The sequence below is a fragment of the Pomacea canaliculata genome, linkage group LG13, assembly GCF_003073045.1.
Source record: "Pomacea canaliculata isolate SZHN2017 linkage group LG13, ASM307304v1, whole genome shotgun sequence".
NCBI lineage: Eukaryota > Metazoa > Mollusca > Gastropoda > Architaenioglossa > Ampullariidae > Pomacea > Pomacea canaliculata.
The window spans coordinates 11649625-11676106 of NC_037602.1; the positions used below are offsets into that span (position 1 = coordinate 11649625).

At 42.2% G+C, this 26482-nt stretch overlaps 3 protein-coding genes across 5 annotated transcripts in view; all 3 read left to right on the plus strand.

Moving 5' to 3' along the window:
• Positions 1-166: 166 nt before the first annotated feature.
• Positions 167-9266, plus strand: LOC112554552 (stimulated by retinoic acid gene 6 protein-like). Of its 2 annotated transcripts, XR_003097259.1 has the most exons (16): positions 171-922; positions 2013-2095; positions 2559-2749; positions 3667-3787; positions 4147-4204; positions 4409-4525; positions 4831-4907; positions 5333-5453; positions 5693-5798; positions 6558-6633; positions 6870-6945; positions 7329-7377; positions 7652-7772; positions 8443-8558; positions 8836-8999; positions 9126-9266. XR_003097259.1 is itself a non-coding variant. In XM_025222361.1 (15 exons), exons 1-15 carry the CDS (start codon positions 857-859, stop codon positions 8794-8796), a joined length of 1404 nt encoding a protein of 467 aa, XP_025078146.1. In that variant the 5' UTR covers positions 167-856; the 3' UTR covers positions 8797-8911. The 2 variants fall into 2 exon arrangements, 1 of the variants encoding a protein (XP_025078146.1); XM_025222361.1 differs by lacking the exon at positions 9126-9266 and having other exon boundaries at positions 167-922; positions 8771-8911.
• On the plus strand, positions 8972-19058 carry LOC112554425 (arylsulfatase B-like). The gene is made up of 11 exons (XM_025222201.1): positions 8972-8999; positions 9126-9275; positions 9636-9807; positions 14894-15035; positions 15251-15364; positions 15541-15747; positions 16233-16346; positions 17243-17387; positions 17905-18065; positions 18170-18276; positions 18465-19058. The coding sequence occupies exons 1-11, from the start codon at positions 8972-8974 to the stop codon at positions 18730-18732; spliced, it is 1608 nt and encodes a 535-aa protein (XP_025077986.1). The 3' UTR covers positions 18733-19058.
• Positions 12652-26482, plus strand: part of LOC112554245 (arylsulfatase B-like) — a 16596-nt gene continuing 2765 nt past the window's right edge. Inside the window, exons 1-5 of one of the 2 annotated variants that reach the window (XM_025221943.1) lie at positions 12652-12676; positions 23224-23587; positions 23819-23932; positions 24792-24998; positions 25577-25690. In XM_025221943.1, coding sequence (XP_025077728.1) covers positions 23303-23587; positions 23819-23932; positions 24792-24998; positions 25577-25690 — 720 coding nt within the window. In that variant the 5' untranslated portion in view covers positions 12652-12676; positions 23224-23302. Of the gene's footprint in view, positions 12677-22773; positions 22923-23223; positions 23588-23818; positions 23933-24791; positions 24999-25576; positions 25691-26482 lie in introns of those variants that run through there. The other variant, XM_025221942.1, reaches the window with a different exon arrangement.

Below are 26482 nucleotides of genomic sequence, written 5' to 3' on the forward strand. Positions count from 1 at the left end.
TGTGGATGATAATAAGCAAGGAATGACTGTAGTAGTGCATGTCTGGGTTTTCCAGTGACTGATAAGGCCGGGGCCGGTGTAAGCAGGAGCTGATACAGCCGGTACGTCATTTCCGGGTGTGTCCCTGCCAGCTCAGTGGTGTTTCCTGAAGGAGTGTCCGGAACACGGTTGGCACTCGTGTACTGACTACAGCCCACAGCAATTACAATATTTACAACAAAAATCTTGTTTTACTTTAACACATCATGAAGTTTCGTGAAGCCATGGTGTGATAGGTGCAGAAAGATTTCTTCACAGCTACTTGGTTGTTCAGTGGCGGGGGACATGTCTATCGTGTGGACGCTCAGTGGAGAGTGATGTGTCGTTTATGCACGGGTCATTTTCGACTGGATGTTCGTGGTCTTTCACCACTTAAACGACCTCAGGGACAAGTCCATTCCAGCCAACCAGGTGGTCATCCGGCAGCCAATGTGTTGACCGGATCAGAGACATAGTGACTAACAGTCGACAGTTGACAAGGAAATCACAATTTATGAATGAAAATGCGCAAAATTCATCGTGGAACACGTGCATATTATTACACAATATCACACATTGAAAGTGTTTTTGCTGAGAATCGAGAACACACAATAAAACAATAAAGACTCTGAAAAAGAAAACCACAAGTTGAACAGTGTAAAAATGACAAAATGAAGACAAGGACAATAGTCAGGACATGGCCCGCCGCCTAACTCGGGTACACAGCTCTTATCTCGGGTGATAACACAGTGGCCTTGTGGGTCATTGCACAAGCTCTGGTGTACAGGTCGGTAGTCCAGCTCACATCGCCTTTTTCTTCTTGTTGAGAGCACCAAACATGTCATCGTCCTTTGCCGACAGCGTTAACATCACCCACTACATCACATACGCCATCGCACCGTCGGTGAGTCGAGGATGTTGTAATGTTTTGTTGGTGGCAGTGTGTTGACAGGACGATACCCAGGTGTACAGTGGCACCGTGCCAAGCCTGGCTGTACTGAGGGGGACATTATCATAGGAAGACACGGTCGTGTGTCACGACCCACACCACATCCACTGAGCACATCATGGATAACAATTGGAAGGCTTTCAAGTCGCACAACAGCTAATTAGCCAGTCACTAAATAAACCTGAAGTTAGGATTGTTTACAGGTAAAACTCAGTCACAGACCATGATCATGAACCACAATTATCACAGAGGAAAGTGTGTGTAAAAAGTTTCTTGTTATCTGAATACAAAACTCAGAAAATAGTTGCGGTGGAAATTATTTAAACCAGTAATGCATGTGATGCATGTGATTCAAATAAGCTGTGATTTTAAGTCAGAGAATTTCAACAACTTCCGGAAGTTAAAGGAAAAGTCAAGTGAAACGACAGGTTGGGTTTAAATGACAGATTCGGATGTGCTGAATCCTTTCTCATTAAAAAATTCTGGTTGTAAAATCACAAACGATTGTCTTCAATGGCGTCTCATAGACGTGTGTGGTGATACAAGGAGACCCTTGTGTCGAGTGATGTCAGCCAACTCTTATCTCATTCTCTACGGGGGGGTTCAAAGAGGTCAAATTCCCCTCGTCCGCATGGAAATTCACCAATTTAAAAAAGTCATAAAAAAATAACTGTAAGAGATAGAAAAAAAAATTAAACTAATAATAAGAGATCAAACTGTGGGAAACAAAAATGTTTACATTTGAATCCTGTATGAACAGTCACTTATTAGGTAATCCAAAGCAAATTAGGTAGGTGTAATCGAATTTTAAAAACATTTTCACACAGGGTTGCACAGGATATCATGCTAGCACAAGTTACACCTCCAGGAATCACACTTTGATAACCGCATATCAACTTGAAATGTTTATGCATAGGACAAAATTCGCCGATTATCGTAATCTTTCTTTTTTTGGTGTTATGATCATAATATGTAGAAAAGAACGCTTTCATACTGTTCACAGTTTGTGTGCAGTTTAATAATGATGTTTTCTGCTTTGTTTCAGGTGATCATTCTAACTCTGCTGGCTTTTCTGCAAAATCGTCGACAACCAAACAAATGCGGATACCACAAACCATCACTAGTAGTGTCAGTATTGTTGCTGAGGTTTAAACGCTTTGTTCCTAATGCTCGAGCATCTTTCTCACTCAAAAGTCAAACTCTCGAAAATATGTTGCACGGGCTGGGCGTTATTCGCCGAGGGCATGGAGTGCATGGAGTGCATGGAGAGCATGGAGAGCATGGACAAGCACAAGGAATGTAGAACATACTGAACACGAGACTGACAAGTGCTAGTAGACGATTTATATACTGCGCTAGAACCAAAAGCATCTATAGTTTATGTTTGACTACTAACATGAAGCGCTCTGCCGGTAATTCTTGAGGCAGCCAGTCATCAACCAGCTGATATCTGCTCGTCTGTCTTTCTTCCTTTCTTTCCTTCTTTCTTTCTGCAGCCAGATAGTCACAACATTATGTCTCCATGCTAAGAAGTAGATGCCAGCATCTTTTTGAGAGAGTTTCTTTCCAAACATCTTCCTGTCTGCTGCAGACCGATGAGGTTTCTGGATGGCTACGAGGACAGGTGGGCCTACGCCTTGTCGTTCGGCGCCATCACCGGGGTGTTGATCAGCGTCTTCATGAACTCCTTCATCTCGTCCTCGGGCGAGGTGTCCAGCGACAGCACCAACATGTTCTGTGGGCAGAGTAACAGCACCCTGTGCCGAGAGATCTGGGCTAAAAGTGAGTATTTGTGTAGTTTTTACATCACTGTGTTGCTAGGAGGTCTGAGATAACAGGAAGGGTCGGTGTAGTTTTTACATCACCATGTTGCAAGGAAAGCTGGGATCGCCATTGTTTACTGATGTACCTCCTTGTAAACATTTAGTTGAGTCTTTAAGGGCACAGTCTTTATTATTAAAAATGTGAGAATGTCACTGAGCTTACTAGCATGAATGACCGTGGTTTCAGTGTGTTTCTTGAAATCTGTGCATTTACAAGGATTATGACCAGAAATGAAATGGCAATGTCTTGCCCAAAGCTCACATTTAGAGCCACTGGCCGTTCGAACACATGCCCTACTGTAAACCTTCAGGCGGCTTATCTTCGTTCGGTTTCGATCAGAGACTCCAAGAGCCGAGCAACAGTGGAATGAAATCAATGAGCATCAACAGACACGTGCTTCCATTGTCAGCATCTCTAGCAAAGCGTGACATTAGCACCAAGTTCAAATATTGCTGTGACCCAAATATTAATGTATTCTCTTGTGCACATTGAGTGCGGTCTATTTGCTAGAACATGGCCGGGTCTTGTGTCTAGAGAATTAATCCAGTTTTTCTCTATTTACAGTGACCCTCACCCTGGGTACCTTTATTTGCCGTATTCTGTTGCAGGAAGAGCTAGAAAAGTAGTAAGTCGACTAGAGACATCCTCACACGGACCTCGATATCATTCAAGGATTTCAACTACAAATAGTTTCTGACTGACCAATCACAACTGTACCTGACAGTTGACAAGATTGTATAATGATTCCTGACTTCCCCGTGCCTTGTCGCACTCCTGCTGCAGGTGCAGTGAGATGTTGACGTGTCGCTCTGTGTGTTGCAGCGCTCCTGCTGCAGGTGCAGTGAGATGTTGACGTGTCGCTCTGTATGTTGCAGCACTCCTGCTGCAGGCGCAGGCGCTGGTGGCTAGCCTGGTGTGCGCGCCGCACTTCGCCTGCATCACCACATCACATCGCCTGGTTGGCGCCGTATGCGGCCTACTGTACAGCACTTTCTGGTCGGCCTTGTCTGTCACTGTGTCCTGCAAGCCTTCTGTCATCATGCACTTTGTGCACACACGCACACACAAACACAAATATTCTAGAGAGAGTGAGGATGTCTGTGTGTACGTAGTCATGTGTATGTGTGTATATGTATGAATATGAATGCATATGTATATACATGTGTATATTTGGAAATCTGTGTTCAATTATATAAATGTACATAGACCAACCATGTAAACATCCATGTATCAAAACACTGTTTACTTGTTGACATGAGTTCATAGTCCTTACTAGCACAGAGACTGACGTACTCATAATGTTTACTTGTAAACAGACCGATTTCAGTCCTAGTGATCAGAGTGGTTTATTGCAGGCTTGTTGTCTACATGCAGGGCGTGGTGGCCAGTATACGAGCCATGAGTGACAAAACAGTGAGTAGCCCTGTGTGAAACATTGTCAACAGTCTCTGACCTGGCTGTACCTGGGGAGGACGTGTGTGTGTGTGGGGGGGGACTTCATTGTTTAAACTCAAACGGTATCCAAAAGACCTCTGCATATTGTAAGTGTTGTTTGTTTTCCTGTTGATGTTGTCCTCAGCTGATTTGTTGTTGTACACTGACTCGCTGTACTCGCAGGTGGGGGCACTGATGCTGCTCCGAGACCTTCCCATCATCCCCTGCTTCATCGGACTCGCCCTGCGGTCTGTGTGGGCAGCTTACATGTGCTACAAGACAAGAACTCTTGTGGTTGAGGTAGGGACACCATGAGAACAAAATAAAGAGACACGCACAGCAAGTCAGCATACAATAACATACACTTCAACATGCATCCATTTCTTATTTCACAGAACAAACGGTCTGGAAACTAAAGTGTGTTGAGAACTAAAGGAGTCTTCAGTTAAAACAACAGGTTGAGTGAAATATTTTCTGTGTAATATGTGATCACAGCACCTGTGGTATACTCACATGATTACTGCAAAGTGTGAAGGTTGTGTATATCATGTCACACTGCAGAGCTGTTTAGATGTTTGTTTGTTTTTCTGTCTTCTTCTGTCCAGAGTGAGGAGCCGTTGGTTGTGGACCATCAGGTGAAGCACGTTAAAGCACTCTTCGCTCCCCTGTCAAAGGATGTACAGTGAGTTTTTTTCCAGAGTGACTTTAATTGCTCTCTGCCTCCTCCTAGCATCTGTACTTTTCAATAAAGTAAAGAAGAAATTTTGGGCTTTGATAGTAAACTTATAGCATGCCATAGTTGTTGCGGTCTTTTGACACTAAGAGTGAATTCTTCTTATAATCTGTGAGCGGTCCGGTGGCGCAACGGTTAGCGCTGTTAGCGCCTGTCACCAATACAGTGAAGGTTGGCTGCCCTGAGTTCATTTCTCGTCTCGGGCACGATGTTCTTTCTCTGCACGTGGCATCTGTTTACAGGGCTGACTGCTTGCCGTAATATAGCCTTAGCTGCTGACACGGCGTAAAACACCAATTCCCCCCTCCCTTCTTATAATCTGAAATGATTGTTGTACTAGTCTAGCAAAGTAAGGGATTTTCTCTTTCTTTCAGACACCCCACCACACTGCTCGAAAAGTTAAAGAGAAAAGTCCGCTCGCAGTTGTACCCGTTCTTTAAATTACCAACCCGTATAGTTTCCATCGCCTTTGTGCAACTCATCGTTATTTATTATGTAAGTCAATGGGTTTGGTTTTTTTCAAATGCGTGCATGCGTTTCTCTGTCTCTATATGCGCACATGGTTTGTGTAGCCTATGCGTGCATGTGTGTATGTGTGAGAGAGAGAGAGAGAGTGTGAACATAGGTGTATGTGCTTGTGTTTTGCCACAGAGAGCAAATATTCTCAGGTGAATACACAAGAACTGATGTGCGTGACTATGCTACTGTTTGTTTGTTTGTTTTTTCTCTCTCAGGCGGCGCTGACCCTGACCCCAATAGGTGTGGAGACCCGCCGACTAGTCATCTTCTTCTTGTCTGAGAACACCAGCGAAAGAAACACAATCATTGCAATCTTCGAAGGTCAGTGAAGCGATTAAAGTGATGTTAGTTCACTGTGCAAGACACTGTTTCACCAATAACTCAATCCCTACTAACTGATCTCCATGTCACTAGGATGACTTATCTTGAAACAGTGTGTTACAAAGTCATCAAAAGTCATGTTTTTTAGGAACTTTATAACAAAATATTTAAACTAGAATTCTGAAAATCACATAAATTTAAACAAACTTTTGTGTCTTACAAAGTCACTATTATTTCTCTCTCTCTCTCACCCACACAAGCCTATCAAGACCTACAAAATACTGACATATTCAGGTCTTGCAAATGTTAGGAGTATTTCCTTTGTAGAATGTCTTAATAATGTTGATACATTGACAGGACAGAAATTCGAGAAAAAGTTTGCAACGATTGAAAGTTTACGAGAAAAGTAATGTTTCCTGTCCATGAAGGAATAATCAAAAGCATACTGTGAAGTAGCTTGGAGAAGTAGTGTAGCAGCTAGTAAAAACAAAACATTTTCTCATGGTAGCATGTTTCCTGATAATTTCTGTATAGGTGTGTGGATCACATGTCTGTTGATTTCTGTGTAGGTGTGTGGATTACATGTCTGTTGATGATTTCTGTGTAGGTGTGTGGATTAAATGTTTGTTGATAATTTCTGTGTAGGTGTGTGGATTACATGTCTGTTGATGATTTCTGTGTAGGTGTGTGGATTACATGTCTGTTGATGATTTCTGTGTAGGTGTGTGGATCACATGTCTGTTGATGATTTCTGTGTAGGTGTGTGGATCACCGCGTCATTAATAGGAGTTATATCTTCAGTCATCTATGTTATATTGTTCGTCATAAATTACAGGTAATCAATATACTTTTGTTGCATCTACAAGATGTCAAATTGAATGTTAAAAATCTACCAAATGTAGTGACTACAGGCACAGCAAGACTGCAAATTTAAGCGTGTACAGAAACATCAACACGAATAACTGTTCATGCTGATGTCTTGGTTACTCAGACAAGATCACAATTTTAACTAAGAGACATGAGTACAGAAGATACAAGGCTCTGTCATGTAAGCTTGTTGTTTCTGTGCAGGCACAATGTTATTTATATATACAAAGGCATGAAGTCAAGTCTCATGGAGGGTTCCAGCACAGCCCATAAGTTGATGGTAAGTTGATAGCAGACTGGTCGCACCTCCATCTGTATGACTCAGCTGAGCGCACGTATGTACTATTAACACTACTAATAATTTATCCACATATCATGCAGAATAACGGCCAAGAAAGTCGCACTCTTTGCAGAACGGTAATAATAAAAAGGAACATTTGCATAACCAATGTATGTACGTGCAGTTTGTACGCGCTAAGAATATTATTTTACAATCAAGAGCATTTCATGTCTTCCTTTGGTTGGACTGGTTCGTTGCTTTCAATTGTGTTAATTATCTTCACGACTTTTTTGTGCAAGTAGGTATTCCATCTATTGAAGCCTCTGTACCAGCCATATCGATGTACAGGTATATTCCAGTCAATGAAACACTCACTGTTTCAGGCGCAGAGTCTTCGTCTCCCTGGTTACCAGATCGCCTACATTGTATGGGGTAAGAAGACCATTGACAGCTCAGTCTCAATGATTTACATCATGATTACCTCATTGTCAGGATTGAAAATACAGTTGACCTTCGGCAATGGGGAGGTTAGGGCACTGACCCTAGCAAATGTGGAAAGTCCTACAATAACCATTAGAGGAGAGGGCAGGGCAGGGCAGGGCAGTGTCTTCTGAGAAGGAAAAGTGACTGTCTATGCAGACATTTTATTTTATAAAAACCACTTCTGATGTCTGACTATTCCCACGAGTTTGTATTGTGTCCCTAGGGCTGGTGGTGATGTTTGGAGCTGTTGCTGTTATTGGTGCAATCTTGGCATTTGGTATTTTCTTCTTGGCTAAACTAAATCTGCTCACTTCAGTTCTTCAAAGCCTCGCACAGACACTCAGGTGAGAAGGTTCACGGGACAACAGTTCTCTGGAAGTCCCCGATAACATCATGGTGAAGGAGCATTCTATAGAAAATAGCTGGTGTAATGGGTCCACCCTGTTACCTTCTCCCCTTCTCCTCTCTGCCTTCCCTCATGTTCCTGGTAATGTTCACTGTGCATGTGTGTTTGTATCTTTGCCCTTCTCTGTCATACAGCAGCAATACTTACAGCCCCCTGTACCTTTTACCTTGTAAAGCCAATTGAGTTCACCTCCGAGTGTGAAAATGCTCTGTATACATCTCATCATTATTGTTAGTGCAGTTATTAATGTTGGACCACACTGTCTGTAGGTATCTCTCTTTCTTGTTGAGTCACACACTCTATCATACTCAGACAGGTACAGGGGCGCGCGCACCCACACATACACAGATAAGAAATGAGAAAAAAGGATCATTCAGAACACCTACAAGAAAATGTACAGATACTTCTAATATTATCTGGCACGTGTACACCTCTCGTGTAAGAGAGACATACAGCCAAATACACAGACATTTCAGTAAACCTGACTGTATCTCAGAAAATAGTTTTTGACATTCATGACAATGAGCTGTATGTACTAGTGTGGTATTCATACACCTGAGACATTCTGTGTGTATCTGTTGGTATATGTGTCAATGTGTATTTGACAGCGTGCCAGCAATTACCATCGGTCTGTTCTACCTGCAAGTTCTGTTCGTCAGAATGTTCCTCATGCAGCCTAAACTTCACCCTGAGGACAAGGGCCACCTCTCAACGTCAACAACAGGTTTTAGTTTTGCTTCCCATTCACTTATCAGCTCCCTCATTCCCTAGCTCCTCATTCCCTAGCTCCCTCATTCCCCATCTGTCTGGAGACTGGCTCTAGAAGCTTTGTGCCGTACAGAGAAAACGGTTTTATCACAGGTGTGTGATCTCTGTGTATGCAGCTACACCTGTCACATTTTTGTAAATTGTTTTTTTCTGCTCTGATTTTCTTAGAGACAGCGACGACCACCCGGTACTAGCACTTAGTGCAGGTTGACCTCTCTGGACTGTTTGTGCAGGCGGCTGTACGAAGTGTTCAGCTATGTTCTTCTCTTCTCCAACCTTCTGGTTGGTCTGGCGTCGGCTCTGTCCAGGACGATCAAGGGCTTTATCCTCGGGCTTGTCTTTCTAGGCCGACTGGACAGGTGTCTTCTTATGAAGGGCTTCGAGGGCTTGGATCCAGGTGAGTTGCATTTGTGACCCCGTGCGTGCGCACGTGTGTGTGTGTGTGTGTAAGTGCGTGTAGTTTACTGTTGTGTATCGGCTGTCCCCCTGGCTGCCTGACGTTGCACTGACCGGTGTGTTGCAGGCTACATGGCGTACGTGGGGACGCTGCTGGTGGACAACGCCCACAACAACCCCTGCATGCGCGTGTTCTGTGCCGTGCTGACGCGCCTCAGCTGCAGAGAGGATCAGAAGGCGGCGTACGGCATTCAGTTCCTACCGGAACCACGTACATGTAAGACTGTCACCGCCACTGCACGCACCCCACACCATATCACCGCACTTCTACACCCCTACACCCCTTCACACAAACACAGAGGGCATGAATGGAGGGCTTAGATGACTTATCTGAATGAATTCAGTACAAAGAGAAAGAAATGAACTCTGTGACATAAAATATCAGGTGGTTGTATATTGCCATTGCCAGACTATTGAAATCTTCAGTTGTTAGCAAGCGGCCTTCCTTTCCCACGAACGTGAGCCAGTCTAAAGTCATGTAGGACAGTATTAATGAGCAGTAAATACACTTGTATACATGATATCAGCAGCTGTTACAGTATGTCGCCCTCACCTAACAGCATCCCTTGTGTTGCAGTGGGCTCCAACTCTAGAGCAGCCCGCCGCTGGCACCTCGCTTACACCCTCGTCAAGAACCCGGACCTCCTCTCTCGTCGTAAGCTGGCCTTGCTGCTGACGAGAGGTCTGGAGGAGTCTGTCATCACCTATGATGCGATAGATAAGGCGCAGTCTGCAGGAGAGACGAACACGTATAGCAGAGAAAGGTGGAGGGAAAAGAACGATTGTGCTGTGAATATTGTCGACTCGAATGTAGACACAGGCAACACAACTACGAGTATGTTGAAACACAGGGAGATGACGACGCAGACGAGTAAGGAGAGATTTCTCAATGACCAGTTTAACACCATAGGAGAAAGTTACAATTCACTGAAAGGACAAGAAAACCCATTCTTCAAGAACTGACATCAAAGGACATTAACACGACATACGATACTACATTTTTCTCCTACATCATGCTCTTCTGGTTGAACTCTTAATGGTCGTGATGTTCACAAACGAGATTACAAAATGTGTTAAGATAACTTATTATTTTTATTGCTGTCTTTTATGAACACTTACTCAAGAGGCGGGTTTTAAACAAACCTTTTGCGTTCTATTTGGTTCGCTAATTATTATCTGTGATCTATTGTATTTTTCTTCGGTTCTCAATACATGTTGAGTTCTCAAGTCTCCAATGATTATGTATATATAGGATGTGTTCAACCTGTCAACGGTCTGTAGATGCTCAGAACTGTGGTCGCATGTTTTCTTACAGTTTCTTCACTGACCCTCCGATGTCAGTCAACTGCATCATAATGTTTGTTCAAACCATCGTAACAATGGGAAACATACACATTTGGAATAAAGTGCATGATTGAATGCTTGATAGATTCATTTATTCATTCGAGAAAGAACGTGCCAGAGACAAAGGAGAATTCTTGGCATACACAAAACTGTCACATAAAACTCTGTTAACAAGTGGCTGACAGCGCAGTCTAAGTTTACTTTGTTCTCCACTATTTCTCCTTTCTAACATTTTCTTGCTCTTATTTTCCCACTTTGCACAGTCCAATACTAACACTCACACTCGCAGCCTCCGTCAAGACTTTACTCACGGGTTGTATACAGTGTGACAGGTGCCTGCTCAGTCGGGTGAGGTCAGCATTATGGCTGTCATTTCTAAACACAGACCTTTATGTTCCTAAATGAGTGAACTACTGAGCTCTATATGCAGCAAGGAGCTAAAATGTGACAGTAGGACCGATTATGTACAGACATACAGAGCTAAAGTTTGTTGACAGATAGGACACATGCTTACAGCTATTGTTTGTCCTGCTGGATGAGGTCCTTGTTGGCTAAGTTTCCGATCAGACTGAAGTGGCTAGTCCTCTACATCACTCAACACACATACAACACATCCTGTTTTGTCTTCCTCCTACCTTCTTCCTGATACTAAGACAACCACACCAGCATGGAAGCCAAAGGTTATCAGTTACATGGAAACTCTTTAGGAAGTACCTAAAACAATCCTATTCAAACTATCGGTGTGTTTTTGACTTCAGGCTCTAGTCTAATACTTTTTGCTGAGTGGTCTGATGTAATCATTAAAAGTAAACATATTGACGATAACTGTTAAGGTATACTTTCGAATTTTTATACCATCCGTCAAGAGGTAATGGACAGATGAAGTCACCTTTCTAAAATGAATTATCCTTTCTAAACTTTTCCCGATATTTGTACTTCAGTAATTGTGTCTACGGTAGTCGTTAAATATTTGGACCTCTTGGAGCAAAGAGCAAGGTAAGTTAAACAAGCGACAGAGGGAAACTGAATAATATGACATTGCCAATCAAGTTAAAAATATTCTATACGAATATTCTCGAAAGCAGAGGAAGTGAAAACCTCGACAGACTAAAGAAACGAAGCTTTAAGATTTCACAAATTTTAATATCCTTCACGCTAATACATGTGTGATGTCACATTCGTCACAGGTTTGAGTACAATTATTGGCGGTAGCAGTAACTCTGGCAGTGATAAAGCCTACACTTTATAGAGACTTTTTTTAAAATCCGAAGATTACTCCACCATCCAGATTAACAGTTCCATAGCCTACTGGCCAAGTGAGCGTAAGTGGTCCACCTTTCCCAGTGTAGGAGCCGAACCCTCTCCTCCTCCGCCTTTAAACTAACCACTGCGCAGATAAATCTCCAAAAGCCTCCAACATATTGCAACTTTCTTCAATATTTGCCAGAAACGAAGTGTGTATCCTCGGTATGGAGGTCGACTCGACCGTAAGCAGATCAAAGACTGACCGACTGGGAGTGACAATTAATGTGAGACTGGCACGTAATGTAACAGATGTAATGCAGCACCTAGAAAGTCGATAGAGGAGCAAAACATAAAAGTATTCAATGGCATAATAACATCCTTCAAAAACTGACATGTATTTACTGTTTGTTGTAAAAACTCGCGTGTGATATCTATAATATGTATGACTATTGTGTGTGTTGTCATTACATGTGGAGATTGTCATACATAAAGTCCTGGGTACACAACACCACCTGCACACAGACATGAGAAATCTGTAAACACCTGCAGCTGTGGCTACGTGAAGAGCTCCCTTACTTGTCACGCTTCTTCACTACATAAACACCTCCTGCATGTTACAACTGAGTAAATACGTGAAGTCCTCTCACCCTCAATTTCCTGGGCCTGCTATTGTATGTTGGACAGATTTCACTTTCACTGTTATCACACATAACCGCCGATGATTGATGATGATGATTCCATAATGGATCTGCCGAATTCGTTTAAAATATTATTTTATGAAACACAGAGTGTGTCACAGGTTGTTCTGTCACCAAAGCAGGAAGAAGGGTGTGTAGGTGTTAAGTTATGGTTTCACGCCTGAGTCCTTTCTCCCAGCGGCCTATAAAGTCGCAGACGACATTAGCCTTGAAGTATTGGACCTTCAGCAGCAGACACAGGAACTCTGTTCCTCACTGTTTGCTCTGTCGCTGCACATTCTGATCAAGAAACATTAGCTGGAGGTGTCTGAGGTGACTGATCTTCTGTTTGGTGAGAGACCAAATCTTTGTTTAGTTTGTTTTTATTGCAATGTATTGCCCACTCTCATTATCTTTCTAGTTTTCATTATACTTATGAGGATTCAACTCAAGCTTATTGTCAAAACAGTTGACATGCCTCCCCAAATCATTTTTTCTTTATATGTGCCTAAGAAATCTTTCTAAACAAAGATTTCAGAGGTGTGTAAATGTATCCTGAAGCAAAACAAATTATTCTGACTACAACAGCGACATTGTATCGTGCTGCGTGCTTGCAGCCGACAAACACCGGACACTTTTGAACTTTGATGAAAACTGTATCCGTTTAACATTCCACAATATGGCTGACTCGCCAACCCAAATCACAAAAATGTACTGATTTAAGAAAGACCCCGGATGTCCCCCCAAGGGATAACTCTAATAACTACATCTCCTTTCCTTTGAGACTGTTCAATTATTAGAGAGAATCTTTAGTTTACTAAATAAAGTTTTGTAATCAGTCTTTATAACGAGCGGGCAGGGGGATAATTGTGCCGCTACGAGACATTCTTTGTGATGAACTGTTGTTGCCACCAGACTGTATCTGCCCTGTGTCTGCACTTAATGATTTCCTGATGATCTTCATGTCTCCTATTTAGGATATCATCATGAAGTGGCGTGTAGTGAGTTGTGGTAGGTCTCGTATTGCTTCGTGTGCTAATGACGTCTGGTGTCTGACGTCTTGTGTGCGTCATTTGTTCCACGTCACTTGGAGCAGAAAAAGACGTCATATATACGAAAAGCAGTTGCTCTAGAAATGGTCAAGTGAGAGGGAAAACACAACAGTCTTCTCCGCCATCTTCTTATGACTCTCTCAGTGACATTCCTCTGAACTTGTGCCTCTTCGATTCGATTCACCTACAAATCTCTTCATCTTCATCCTCATCGTCATCTGCGAGTGGGGAGGGACTTGTCGAGCGTTGTGATGTGTGTAATACGTCGTGTGTATGTAAAGTAAGCCAGTTTTTTCCACACTATCGCGACGACGACCACTGAAGCCGCGCGAGCTGCCAGTTGCACATCTACAATGACCATGCTAGTGATGAGCACTACCACTAACACACACCACTACCACTGCCACTACCAACACCACTGCCACTACCACTATCATCGGCACCTTTTGTTGACTACACTGTGTCCACATTTGTGCAACGTTGATCAGAAAGTTGTCCTTTCATCAGATCATGTTGTCTAGCTTGCTAAAATGCGCCTTGTAGTGTTCAGTCAAGCCTGTCATAGTAATTTTTCTGACAATTAGCTGTCAAGGCGATCTCGGATGGCTTCGTCTTATTTCTGCCTTTGTATCGAGATCGTGCAGATCTTTAATGTATTCTCAACGCTTTCCTCTGGTTTCTGATTTCTAGTGTGAAGTCGTACACCCTGGTGGACGATATTGCGTTTTGGAACAAAACGTCCTCAAACATTCCCAGAACAGTGTCATACTCTTGCTGCTGTTGTGCATCGAGACCCAAATAACATGAAAATGAGTTCGGCATCACTGCCCATAGGGTAGATCAAAGCACTGACCTGAACTGCTTAATCATCTTTATCTAGATGCACATCTGAAGCGCTGAAATCTTTGCTTCCGCTCGGACCACAAACTTGGCTGAGAAAAGTTGATTGTTCTGGAGCTCTAAGTGGACCTATTCTTCTGTTTGATTTTTTGTTATAGAACTTAATCCGACCTCTGACACCATGTACAGCGCTGCGTGCTTTCCGCTGACAAGCACCGGACACTGTTGAAGTTTCATGAACACTGTACTGGTTTAACATAACACAATATGTCATAACACCATTTATCAGTCTGTGTAGCGTGTCATGGACACATCGGGTGAATATTATCTGGCATTTGGCAACATTCTAGATAGAATCACATAAAACCGCTCTCCCGCAAATACCTCTGAACACGTGACCTATGATCATGCAAATTAGTAAGAGGCAGGAAGAGTGACATATCAAATATAGGGTCAAATAAGTCACTGTGGACGTGGCCACTGCCCTGTTTTGCTCACGGCCTTGTTGTTGACGGCTTAAAGGACCTGTGCAATGATGGCGTCCTGGATGTTGCTGCTGTCCGTGCTGGGCTGCTATCAGCTGCGACTGTCAGCTGCTGATGCGGCGGAGAAGGCGACAGGCCGAACATCTTGTTTGTGTACGTTGACGACTTGGGGTGGAGGGACGTTGGCTACAGAGATCCTACCTTCCGCACACCCAACATCGACGCTCTGCACGCGGGCAGCGTTCGGCTCAACGCCTCCTACAGCGGCCCCAACTGCTCGCCCTCACGAGCCGCACTGCTGTCCGCCGTTCATCCCTTCCGGTGGGGACTTCAGGTGAGTGGTTGTCACTGTTTTCCTCACTCAGAGTCAGTAATCCCACTTGAAAGTCTAAATTCTCCCTGAATCCAGCAGTTTATGTTAATCGCTAAAAATGTAATCTTATAATACCAATAGTATTGACGAGATATGTACAAATCTGCTCCCGGGACAATAGTATTAGGGTAATGTGAATAAATTAGTTAATGAAATTGTTACAAATGTTTTTCCAGGACAATGGTATTAACGCCTACTCCCCTGCTGCCATCCCCCTAACCCACGAAATCCTGCCGCAGGCATTCAAGAGGTTGGGTTACCAAACACACATGATCGGAAAGTGGCACCAGGTACGTGTACCACCTCCTGTCTCCTTGTATCGCCACAGCAGTTTCCCATAAGACACAGAAGTCTGATATTACTCTACTCATTACTTTGTCCATTCAAAAAATGAATAGACCAAACAAACGAGTATATATTTCATCTTCACAACTGCACAGCTTAAAGAGACTGATCTTTTGTTCAGGGAAGCTGCAAGTGGGAGTTGACTCCAACCTACAGAGGCTACGACAGTTTTGTGGGAATCTATCTCGCGAGCGGCGACTACTTCGCCCACGTCAGCAAGGGCGGCTACGACATGCGCTTCAATGAGCGAGTGTACTGGGAGGTCAAGGGCACCTACAGTACAACGCTGTACTCAGAGCGTGCGGAGGACATCATCAAGGACTACGCGGTGAGGCCAGCATGTCATCAGCTTCACCTTTACTTACCTGGAAAAATGTGACTAGTCATCTGGTATCCAGTCCACCTGATGTCAGAAGAAATATTTTTGTGTCTCTGACCCTAAGTAGTAAAACCTACTTTATGGGGGTTGAGGGGAGTAAGGGTTGTCTTCTTTGGTTATCATGAGGTGCACGTAATTTCCATTTGAAGCTGTTCTAAAACCGTGGGTAGGAGCTGACTTCTACAATAACTAGCCAAGTTCATATTTCCACCTACTCTGTGTTGTAAATGTCATCTACAAAGGGTTGTGAATGTCAGACAATTTCCGAGATATTCTAAAGATAACAGATATTAACATGTAACTCAGACATACCATGTACGGCACCTAGCACTTGTACTTTATACAGCATGACAGTGTGTCTTGTACTAAACACATCATCCCAATATGTCTTCTTGTACTCAACACAACACCAGAATGTGTCTTGTTTTGCACAGAGCAGTTTAGAAGCTGACCCAGTGAACACCAAGCCTTTTTTCATCATGCTGGCTCACCAAGCCATCCACAAGGACAACCAAGTGCCACCAGTGTACCTCGACCTGTGCAGTCACGTGAGTATTTACACTTCTTCTTCTTTCGGCCACGTCTTTCACTCAACAGTTTATTGTTTTAAAACAGCCGCATGTGTGCCTGTACGCTTTTGTAACTTTTACATTGCAGTACAATGTTACATGTGCTATTAAAGCCAGTGCCACACATAGAGACAGACACATTGAAGAAATCAAGAGCCCAACACACACGTGTAAAGTAAAGGTTCTGATGACGAGCAGAGAGATATACAGTGATGCAGTAACAACACATCATATTTTTTATAGACTTCATTATGTTTTTACACCAGTATATACTTGTTTTTGTAAAATTCAGTTCTTATGAAGACTGCTAAGTTTAGTTGGTGCTAAAATGTATCCTTAGAGTTTTAAACTCAAATGATTCCACTTTGAAAGTTTTTCTTGCTACTCTATCAGATCACACCATTCTTATAGAAAATGTAGTGATATACTACTATATTCATTTCATATATTTAGTGCATAATTTAAAGATATCTCCTTATCTTTTATAACGATCATCTGCAAACTGTAATATTTAGTGTTTTTGTTTTGTTTTTGTTTTTGTTTTTGTAGTGAAGGGATTGTACACATGTTTTGTGTTCTTCCCCCCGTCTCTAACACTTTGGTAGAGCACTTAGCCTTTCTCACGTGTGTCTGCAGTACCAGATTTTTCTACACTTGTCTGTAGGAGAATGATACACATACACCTATCCGTAGGTCTGCTTTGACAATGTTGCAGGACAGCGTTACACATACACGTCTGTAGGTCTGCAGGACAGCATTACATATACATGTACAACGTGTCTGTTACAGATCGGTGACGTCAAGCGGAGGGAGAAGTGCGCCATGATGGCCGTGGTGGATGAAGGCATGGTAACATCACTCACTTGTTGCGACAGAAAAATCTGATGGACAACTTGCTTATCGTCTTCACCAGTGACAACGGCGGCTCGTATCTTCCGGAGGTTCCAGCAACTGGCCGTACAAAGGGGAAAAGACTACTTTGTGGGAGGGGGGCATCAAGGTCCCTACCTTCCTTTACAGGTGAGAAACATTTGCATTACATTTCTTTTTAAAATACATGGTACATAGTATATTCATACTTCTGTATCCATGTACATTAGCAGACTTTATAGCACAATCCAGGCACTTAAAAAGCGGTCTCAAAAAACACATGGCGTGGACGACACAAAATCCGTGATAAAACACACTTATTATCAATGACATTATCGATGAGTAGAGAACTACCATTCTGTGTTACTTTGCTCCCTGTAACAGTCTGTGATAGCGGCACACAGGATTATTATTTGTAGCAATGTTTTTGTGGTTTGTGTGTTCTGTATATAAGACATAATCTCTAAGTATTATCTATGTGATAGATCTGCTCGACTGCTACTGTACCACGTGTATTAGATACAACTCCGGCCGTCGTTCCTATCTTACAGTCTGATCCGTGGAAATAATGACGGAGCAAGCTCTCTATCTGGTCTATCGCATAACTAATGTCAGTTTACAATTGTCTGTCCATCGATGGTTCTGCTGTTGATGTCGTTTCGTTCAGTGAGAGCAACAAGATTCTTCCTAAACACCAACTACTCGTGGAGCGGCCTCTTCTACACAACTGACTGGTACGCCACTCTCATGGGCTTTGCCACCAAGAACACAAGTGACCCACAGCTGCAGCCCTATGATGGCTTCAATCAATGGCAAAGAATCCTTCAGGTCAGAAACTACTCTTCCCCTTTTATGTTGTCTTGAAGTACTCAACAACATAAAAACTTTATTTGTCCATACGTTAGAGTTAAATGTGTGATCTTTTTTCCCAGAATGGACGCTCCCGAAGGAAAGAGATGGGCTTCGTGAACGAAGGGTTGGGCCATGCTTATGTTCGCTATAAGCAGTGGAAACTTCTGGAGAGACAGACTCGCAGTCCGTAAGTGGTTGAGACTGGACAGTTCCTGTCTCACACTCACCGCTAGCAATAAATATTTTCAAGCATAGATAAACTGTACAAGAAGTATAACGGAACCGTATCAGATAATTTTTCATGTTCACTAGGTAATGAGTAAATGAATTTTGGGCGTGTCTCTGTTACTTTATAACATTATTATCCGTGTTCAGAGGCTGGTACAACCCCCCAGAAGGCGTCGCCCCGAAACCCGAACGAGCGTTTGTCGGCGACCACGAGCTGTACAACATCGACGAGGACCCATTCGAAGAACACCCTATCTACCCGACATCCATGACACCAGAACAGAAGCTGGTGTACGACGACATGGTGCAGAGGCTGCGCAAATACAAGAAGATAGCGGTTCCTACCAACAGCACCAAAATAAAGGAGGGAGACCCGTCTCTCTTCGGGAACGTATGGAGCCCGGGCTGGTGTTGAGAGCTAGGGGTGGGAGACTTGTGTGGAGGCACGTTCACATACAAGATCTGTTTTAATGGTGTTTGTCAGCAGTACATGTTGAATACATATCACATTACGTGAATGTTTCCAGACTATCAATAATAATATTCAAGATGAACATGATAGGTGTACATGATAGAGCAAGGATGCTCGCTCGTTGATGTATTGCTCGAACATTATTAGATGTTGTAAAGCACGAACGCTGCTACACAAGTAAAACTCAAGATTTCTGCAACTTCCATGTGTGTTGCTGGATTCAATGTATGACTGGTTAACTTGCTGAAAAATAAAGTCTAAAATGCTGATCAGGTTTTGAAGTTCTTCCTCTACAGCTTCATTCTAGTAGTAGATGATCTTTGCTTGATGATAAAGAGTGTGAATTACCCCCAGTTTATGTTGAGAAGTTCGTGACTATCAAACTGGAGGAACCTATCGGTGGGCATTAAAGGCCAGCTCTGGTGATCCTGGTACCGAGCATGCAATGCTATTCTGCTCGACTTCATGGTGAACTTTATGGCGGGGTTCTGGCTCTTCACATCACTCTACCACCATGTCTACGTAGAATGACATAGGGTCATCCCTATGGTGGCCCCAGTAGCGAGAGGGGCGGAGGAATATAGATAATGCTTTAAGTCTTACATGAAAGGAATAGCAACAATAGGGCTAACAAGATATCATACTGCTGCTCCATGTAGGGTGGAGTGTCAAGTAGGTTGTTGTCAGGAGACAATAACCCTCGAAGAATTAAAATATGGCATTAAACATGAAAAAAGGGAAAAGTACAGGTGCCTACAAAATTATTAGTAAATGCTTAAAACCTTAAATGTACCTTTCTTGACTTTCTGATAAAACCGTTTAACATTTTATTTGAGAAATTTACTTTCTTGTGCAAATGGTTAAAATCTATCATAGTACCAATAGATAAAAAAAGGAATATAAGTGAACCAGAAAACGTTAGAGGAGTGGCACTGACTGGTGCTGATAGTAAATTTACACAGATATTTTGAGTAGGAAACTGTCAAAATGGTCGAAAACAATAGAAAAAATCATAGAGGATCAGTTGGCAGGCTTTAGTTAAGGTTACAGCACAGTTGACCATATGTTAACTTTGCTATCTATAGTGCAGAACCACCTATTAAGAAATAAGATGTATGGTTTTTGTGGATTTTAAGTGAGCCTTTGATTCTATTAATATAAATTTGCTCTAGAGTGTTTTGAGAAAGAATCAAAGAATGTATTTGGCCTTGCAAACAGTTTCTGCATGCATTAGACATAAGTTTGTAAATACAGATTTGTTTGAATGTCCTCAGGAGTCAAGCAAGGATGTTTACTCAATCTTCTAATCTTTTATTAATGAATTAGCAATAAAAAAAGCAAGGGAGGTAAACATGGGATCCATCTTATATCTTTGCATAAACTTTGACATTAAAACATGAAATACATTAAAAGTTAACTTACTATCGATAGCTGTTAAGGCATACTTTTGAACTTTTATACCATCCGTCAAGAGGTAATGGACAGATGAAGTCACCTTTCTAAAATGAATTATCCTTTGTCTACTTTTCCCGATATTTGTACTTCAGTAATTGTGTCTACGGTAGTCGTGAAATATTTGGACCTCTTGGAACAAAGAGCAAGGTAATTTAAACAAGCGACAGATGGACACTGAATAAAATTACATTTCCAATCAAGGTACCGTGTCCAACCAGTTTGATTGTTTCTAGACAACTTTGCTAAACGTGTGGCCCTTTTACTGCCCAGTAAATTCAGTCAAGCAATAGAAGACATGCACTAACCGACTTTTTTTAGTAAATGCAAAGTCATTTGTCAGACTATTTGCCACAGGAAACAGCTAGTGGGTCCCGTCAATCTCAGCAAGAGCACCACATTTCCTATTAGAAAAGATCGTATTACTTTGCGGGAGTAGGGACAGTGCTCAATTGCCTGTGTCACACGTGTTACCAGGGCTGACAAAAGCCAGCACGGGCACCGGGACAGAGAACCTTTCTAGCCCCTTGCATTAATCATTGATTGCAATCGTTTCTTGTTTTTCCTGAATATATCAGGATGCTTACACGTTATAATACGACTGGCAATGTCTACACTGCGATTAGTAATGTAATATAGACAGCAAACATCTAGACACAACTAGAATCTACACCACTGACTGAGATGAACATTTTAGAGCTGTGTACATGACCACTTTGGTCAGTCAATGAGAGAAGATGGTTTAAAAGATCAAACATGTCAGCTTCTATAGGAAAATGTCACCAGAGGACGTGAAAACCTCGACAGACTAAAGTAACTAATATTAAAGACAATACGAGATTTATATTTTTCACCCCAATGGATGTGTGATATCACAGTTGTCACAGGTTTGGGTACAATTGTTGGAGTTTGCAGTAACTTTGGTAGTAGACTTAGTAAAGCATCCTTGTGATGCCATTAATGTACACTTTCGTTTAAGAGAATAAGAGAGCGAAAAAAAAAAAATACTGACCTAGGGCGGGGCCCTTCCACACTTGCGGCCCCGGGTTCACCATCTCTCCCTGCCCCACCCTCGTCAGGCCTGCCTGTTACTGTTTGATGATTTACAAAATCTCCTCCACTGATGTGAGAGAGCAGACGTGTCAACAAATCAGTTTTGACGGGAAGGGCAGTTAATAGCATCACTCAAAAAATGCTCACGAACTGGCAGTAACAGCAGACGTTGGGTACACATATCATTATCTAGAGACATCTGTCTTCCTGCTGTGATGGAGCGTGTGGACCCGAAGTTTTTTTTTAATCTGTAGATTACACTGGTCAACAAATGTTTACAAAAATCCTGTATTTTTATGTGCTCAACACGAATATGAGCAAATTGGCGCCAGTTTGTTATGTGCAGTTATTTGTGTACATCATGAAATCCATGCTAATAGTAGCTGACCTCAGGTTAACAGCTGTAAAAAATCAAGTCATAGACTACGTCTTAAATTTCTTCATGTGTCTCTGGGAGTGTTCAGCTAGCATGGTGGTGGACACATTTCTTTGGCATCATTTTTTTAATTGCTCGATATCTTGATGAAAACGTTCGTCATGTCAACAGCCATATATTTACTGTCTAGTGTCAGATCAATCATTTGTGATAACATGTAATGACTACATTGTGTAGAAACTATCGCATGTCATGTCTGTCCCACATGAGAAATGTCTTCCGTAAGAACTAATACGTGCAATGATTATAGTATTACGAAATATTGTTTGTATTGTAATTTCATGTGCAAAGTCCTGGGTGCACACACCACTTGCAAAAAAGCCATGAGAAATGTGTTTACATCTGCAGCTGTGGCTATGTGAACAAAGCCGTAGCGCTACAGTTCAGTAAACACCTCCTGCCCGTTTAGAGCTCAGTAAATAATGTGAAATCCGCTAACTGTCGAAAAAATGCATCAATCTCCTGGGCCTGCTTTCGTATGCTAGTTAGATTTTACTTTCATTGTGATCAAACACCACCCACGACGATTGATGATGATGATGATGATTGATGATGATGATGATGATGATGAGGAGGAGGAGGAGGAGGAGGACGACGACGACGACGACGAAAACAACAACAACAACGATGACGACGATGAGGATTAAAAAAAACTTGGCGTCACAGATGCAGGAGCTGTTCTGGGATAAGATGTCAACGAAACAAGTAGAACTCGTCGATTCTTGCTCTCAAAAAAAGTCTTACTATGGGATTTATTGATATTTTGGTCACATGTTTGGCTGATGCAACTCAAAAGAAAGTTTGCTTTTTTAGTCGAGGGGGGATTCTGCTTGTTGTCTTACCTTATCAGATTACATTGTTACTACCAGCTCACCACACGTGCCAGCGAAATGAAAGCCCACACTATCCCATTATTGATAGGGTAGATTTGCTTAACATATTATTTTATGAAACAGAGCGTGTAACAGGTTGTTCTGTCACCAAAGCAGGAAGAAGGGAGTGTAGGTGTTATGTTTCACGCCTAACTGAGTCCTTTCTCCCAGCGGCCTATAAAGTCGCAGACGACATTAGCCTTGAAGTATTGGACCTTCAGCAGACACAGGAACTCTGTTCCTCACTGTTTGCTCTGTCGCTGCACATTCTGATCAAGAAACATTAGCTGGAGGTGTCTGGGCGACTGATCTTCCGTTTGGTGAGAGACCAAATCTTTGTTTAGTTTGTTTTTATTGCAATGTATTGCCCACTCTCTAGTTTTCATTATACTTATGAGGATTCAACTCAAGCTTATTGTCAGAACAGTTGACATGCCTCCCAAAATCATTTTTTTCTTCAGATGAGCCTAAGAAATCTTTCTAAACAAAGATTTCAAAGGTTTGTAAATGTATCCTGAAGCAAAGCAAATTATTCTGACTACAGCAAAGACATGATTAACAATAAAGTGAAAGCGAGTAGCAAGAAACACACACGAGTTAAAAATTTATTTTTCTCTTCAGTAAAAGAGGTAGATTTTCATCGGGTCAAATAAATCACCGTGGACGTGTTCTGCTCACGGCCTTGTTGTTGACCTGTGCAATGATGACCTGGATGTTGCTGCTGTCCGTGCTGGGCTGCTATCAGCTGCGAGTGTCAGCTGCTGATGCGGTCGGAAAAAGCGACAGGCCGAACATCTTGTTTTTGTATGTTGACGACTTGGGGTGGAGGGACGTTGGTTACAGAGATCCGACTTTCCGCACACCCAACATCGACGCTCTGCACGCGGGCAGCGTTCGGCTCAACGCCTCCTACAGCGGCCCCAACTGCTCGCCCTCACGAGCCGCACTGCTGTCCGCCGTTCATCCCTTCCGGTGGGGACTTCAGGTGAGTGGTTGTCACTGTTTTTCTCACTCAAAGTGTGCCCTCTGAGCGTCAGTAATCCCACTTGAAAGTCTTAAATTCTCCCCAAATCCAGCAGTTTATGTTAATCGCTAACAATGTAATCTTATAATACCAATAGTATTGACGAGATATGTACAAATCTGTTCTCATGACAACAGTATTAAGGTAATGTGAATAAATTAGTTAATGAAATTGTTACAACTGTTTTTCCAGGACAATGGTATTAACGCCTACTCCCCTGCTGCCATCCCCCTGACCCACGATATCATACCGCAGGCAATGAAGAGGTTGGGTTACCAAACACACATGATCGGAAAGTGGCACCAGGTACGTGCACCACCTCCTGTCTCCTTGTATCGCCACAGCAGTTTCTACAGCAGTCAGCCACAAGGCACAGCAGTCTGATATTACTCACTCTTCTACTACTTATTATTACCCTTCTTTTCCATCATCGTTTTTGACTTCGTTGCCAAGGGGAAAGAAATCGTAACTCGCATTTCATTTAGGAAGATAGGAAAGAGAAATTAGTAATGGCCTGTTCACTGAGAGTTTACGGTCACCATCAGCGATCTCGCTACATGTCGCAAACATCTGTCTGAAAGAACAAAACGTTTACGAGAACCGGAAATAGACTTTAATTTGCAAGGGATAAGTAGGATCCCGAGTTACATTACTGGACTGCTTCCAGACGATCTTTTGCAGCTAACTACCAAAACAAGGCTGGTTTAATCAGTTTCCGACTTAGCCACATTCATCGCCGAGACTAACAGTGGAGAACTTCACAAGAGGCCAAATCGTTGTCTCGGCAGACAGACAGAAGTCCACCTATACACACCCATGGTACATCAGACACCACCTGTAACAACACATAATAATGGTTACTGCAATCAGTCACTACACATTTGCTGGACATATCAATCTACCCATTTAAAGTTACTCTTTTTCACTAAACTTTATGGTTAATGACAGTTTAAAGAGCCTCCAAACAACCAATCAGAAAACACCACTTATACTGGAATAATCAGAACACATTTTACTTATTAAAAAGGTTGCATACAGGTAAAGAAGCAATCATAATACACTACATCATTATTTTGTCCATTCAAAAAATGAATAGACCAAACAAACGAGTATATATTTCATCTTCACAACTGCACAGCTTAAAGAGACTGATCTTTTTGTTCAGGGAAGCTGCAAGTGGGAGTATACTCCAACCTACAGAGGCTACGACAGTTTTGTGGGAATCTATCACGCGAGCGGCGACTACTTCACCCACGTCAGCAAGGGCGGCTACGACATGCGCTTCAATGAGCGAGTGTACTGGGAGGCCAATGGCACCTACAGTACAACGCTGTACTCGGGGCGTGCAGAGGACATCATCAAGGACTACGCGGTGAGGCCAGCATGTCATCAGCTTCACCTTTACTTACCTGGAAAAATGTGACTACAGTCATCTGGTATCCAGTCCACCTGATGTCAGGAGAAATATTTTTGTGTCTCTGACCCTAAGTAGTAAAACCTACTTTTTGGGGGTTTGGGGGAGTAAGGGTTGTCTTCTTTGGTAATCTTGACGTGCACGCAATTTCCATTTGGAGCTGTACTTAAACCGTGGGTAGGAGTTGACTTCTACAATGACTAGCCAAGTTCATATTTCCACCTACTCTGTGTTGTAAATGTTACGATTTACGAGATGTTCTGAAGATAACAGACATTAACATGTAACACAAACATACCATTATGAAATCTTCCACTAACACAGCATGATAGTGTGTATTGTACTAAACATATCATCCCAATATGTCTTCTTGTACTAAACACATCATCCCAATATGTCTTCTTGTACTAAACATCATCATCCCAATATGTCTTCTTGTTCTAAACACAACATGATGACAGTGTGTATTGTACTAATTCCACCATCCCAATATGTCTTCTTGTAATTAACATCACAATGTGTCTTGTTTTGCACAGAGCAGTTCAGAAGCTGACCCAGTGAACACCAAGCCTTTTTTCATCATGCTGGCTCACCAAGCCATCCACCTGGACAACCAAGTGCCACCAGAGTACCTCGACCTGTGCAGTCACGTGAGAATTTACACTTTCTTCTTTCGGCCACGTCTTTCACTCAACAGTTTATTGTTTTGAAACATCCACATTGTTAGCCATTGTGCCTGTACTAGGTTTAAAACTTGTTTGCTTACACGCTTTTGTAACATGTACAGTGCAGTATAATGCTACATGTGCTATTAAAGCCGGAGTCAGTTGTACTGTACTAGTTTACATAAGTCTTTCTCTTTCTGGATGCTTTGCTGTTTATAGATTTTTTTGATAGTGACTTTTTAAATAGTACTATTAATAATTTATTTTGTTCACCGCCATTGCAAGCACATCCTATTCCCACCCACTGGCACACAGACACATGCATGAATGTTCATGGCTTCCAGAATAATATAAAAATAAATACACAAATAAAGTATTGTAGATTAAAGAAAAGTTAAATCAGCTTGATAGAAACAACCACGTAAAGGTTCTGATGACGAGCAGATAGATATACAGTGATGCTTAACCATACAGTATACTCATTGCTGCAAAGTGTAGTTTGTTACTGACTGGGGACTTAACCTCGCTCTGTCTTATACCTGACATTTACATTTAATGAGTTTTTCAGGTTGTCAGTTTTAACAACTTTTACACAAAAAAGATTTGCCTCAAACACAAAAGTTTCAAATACACTGCCTACATTTTACAGCATAACATTGTTGTTAGTATTTATCATCTGTTTAGTATTATTCTCTTGCACGTGCCTACAAGTTACGATGTCTCTCATGAACATCTTTGTAGGGCAATATTAAAAATACAATCTGTAGCACAATGTTA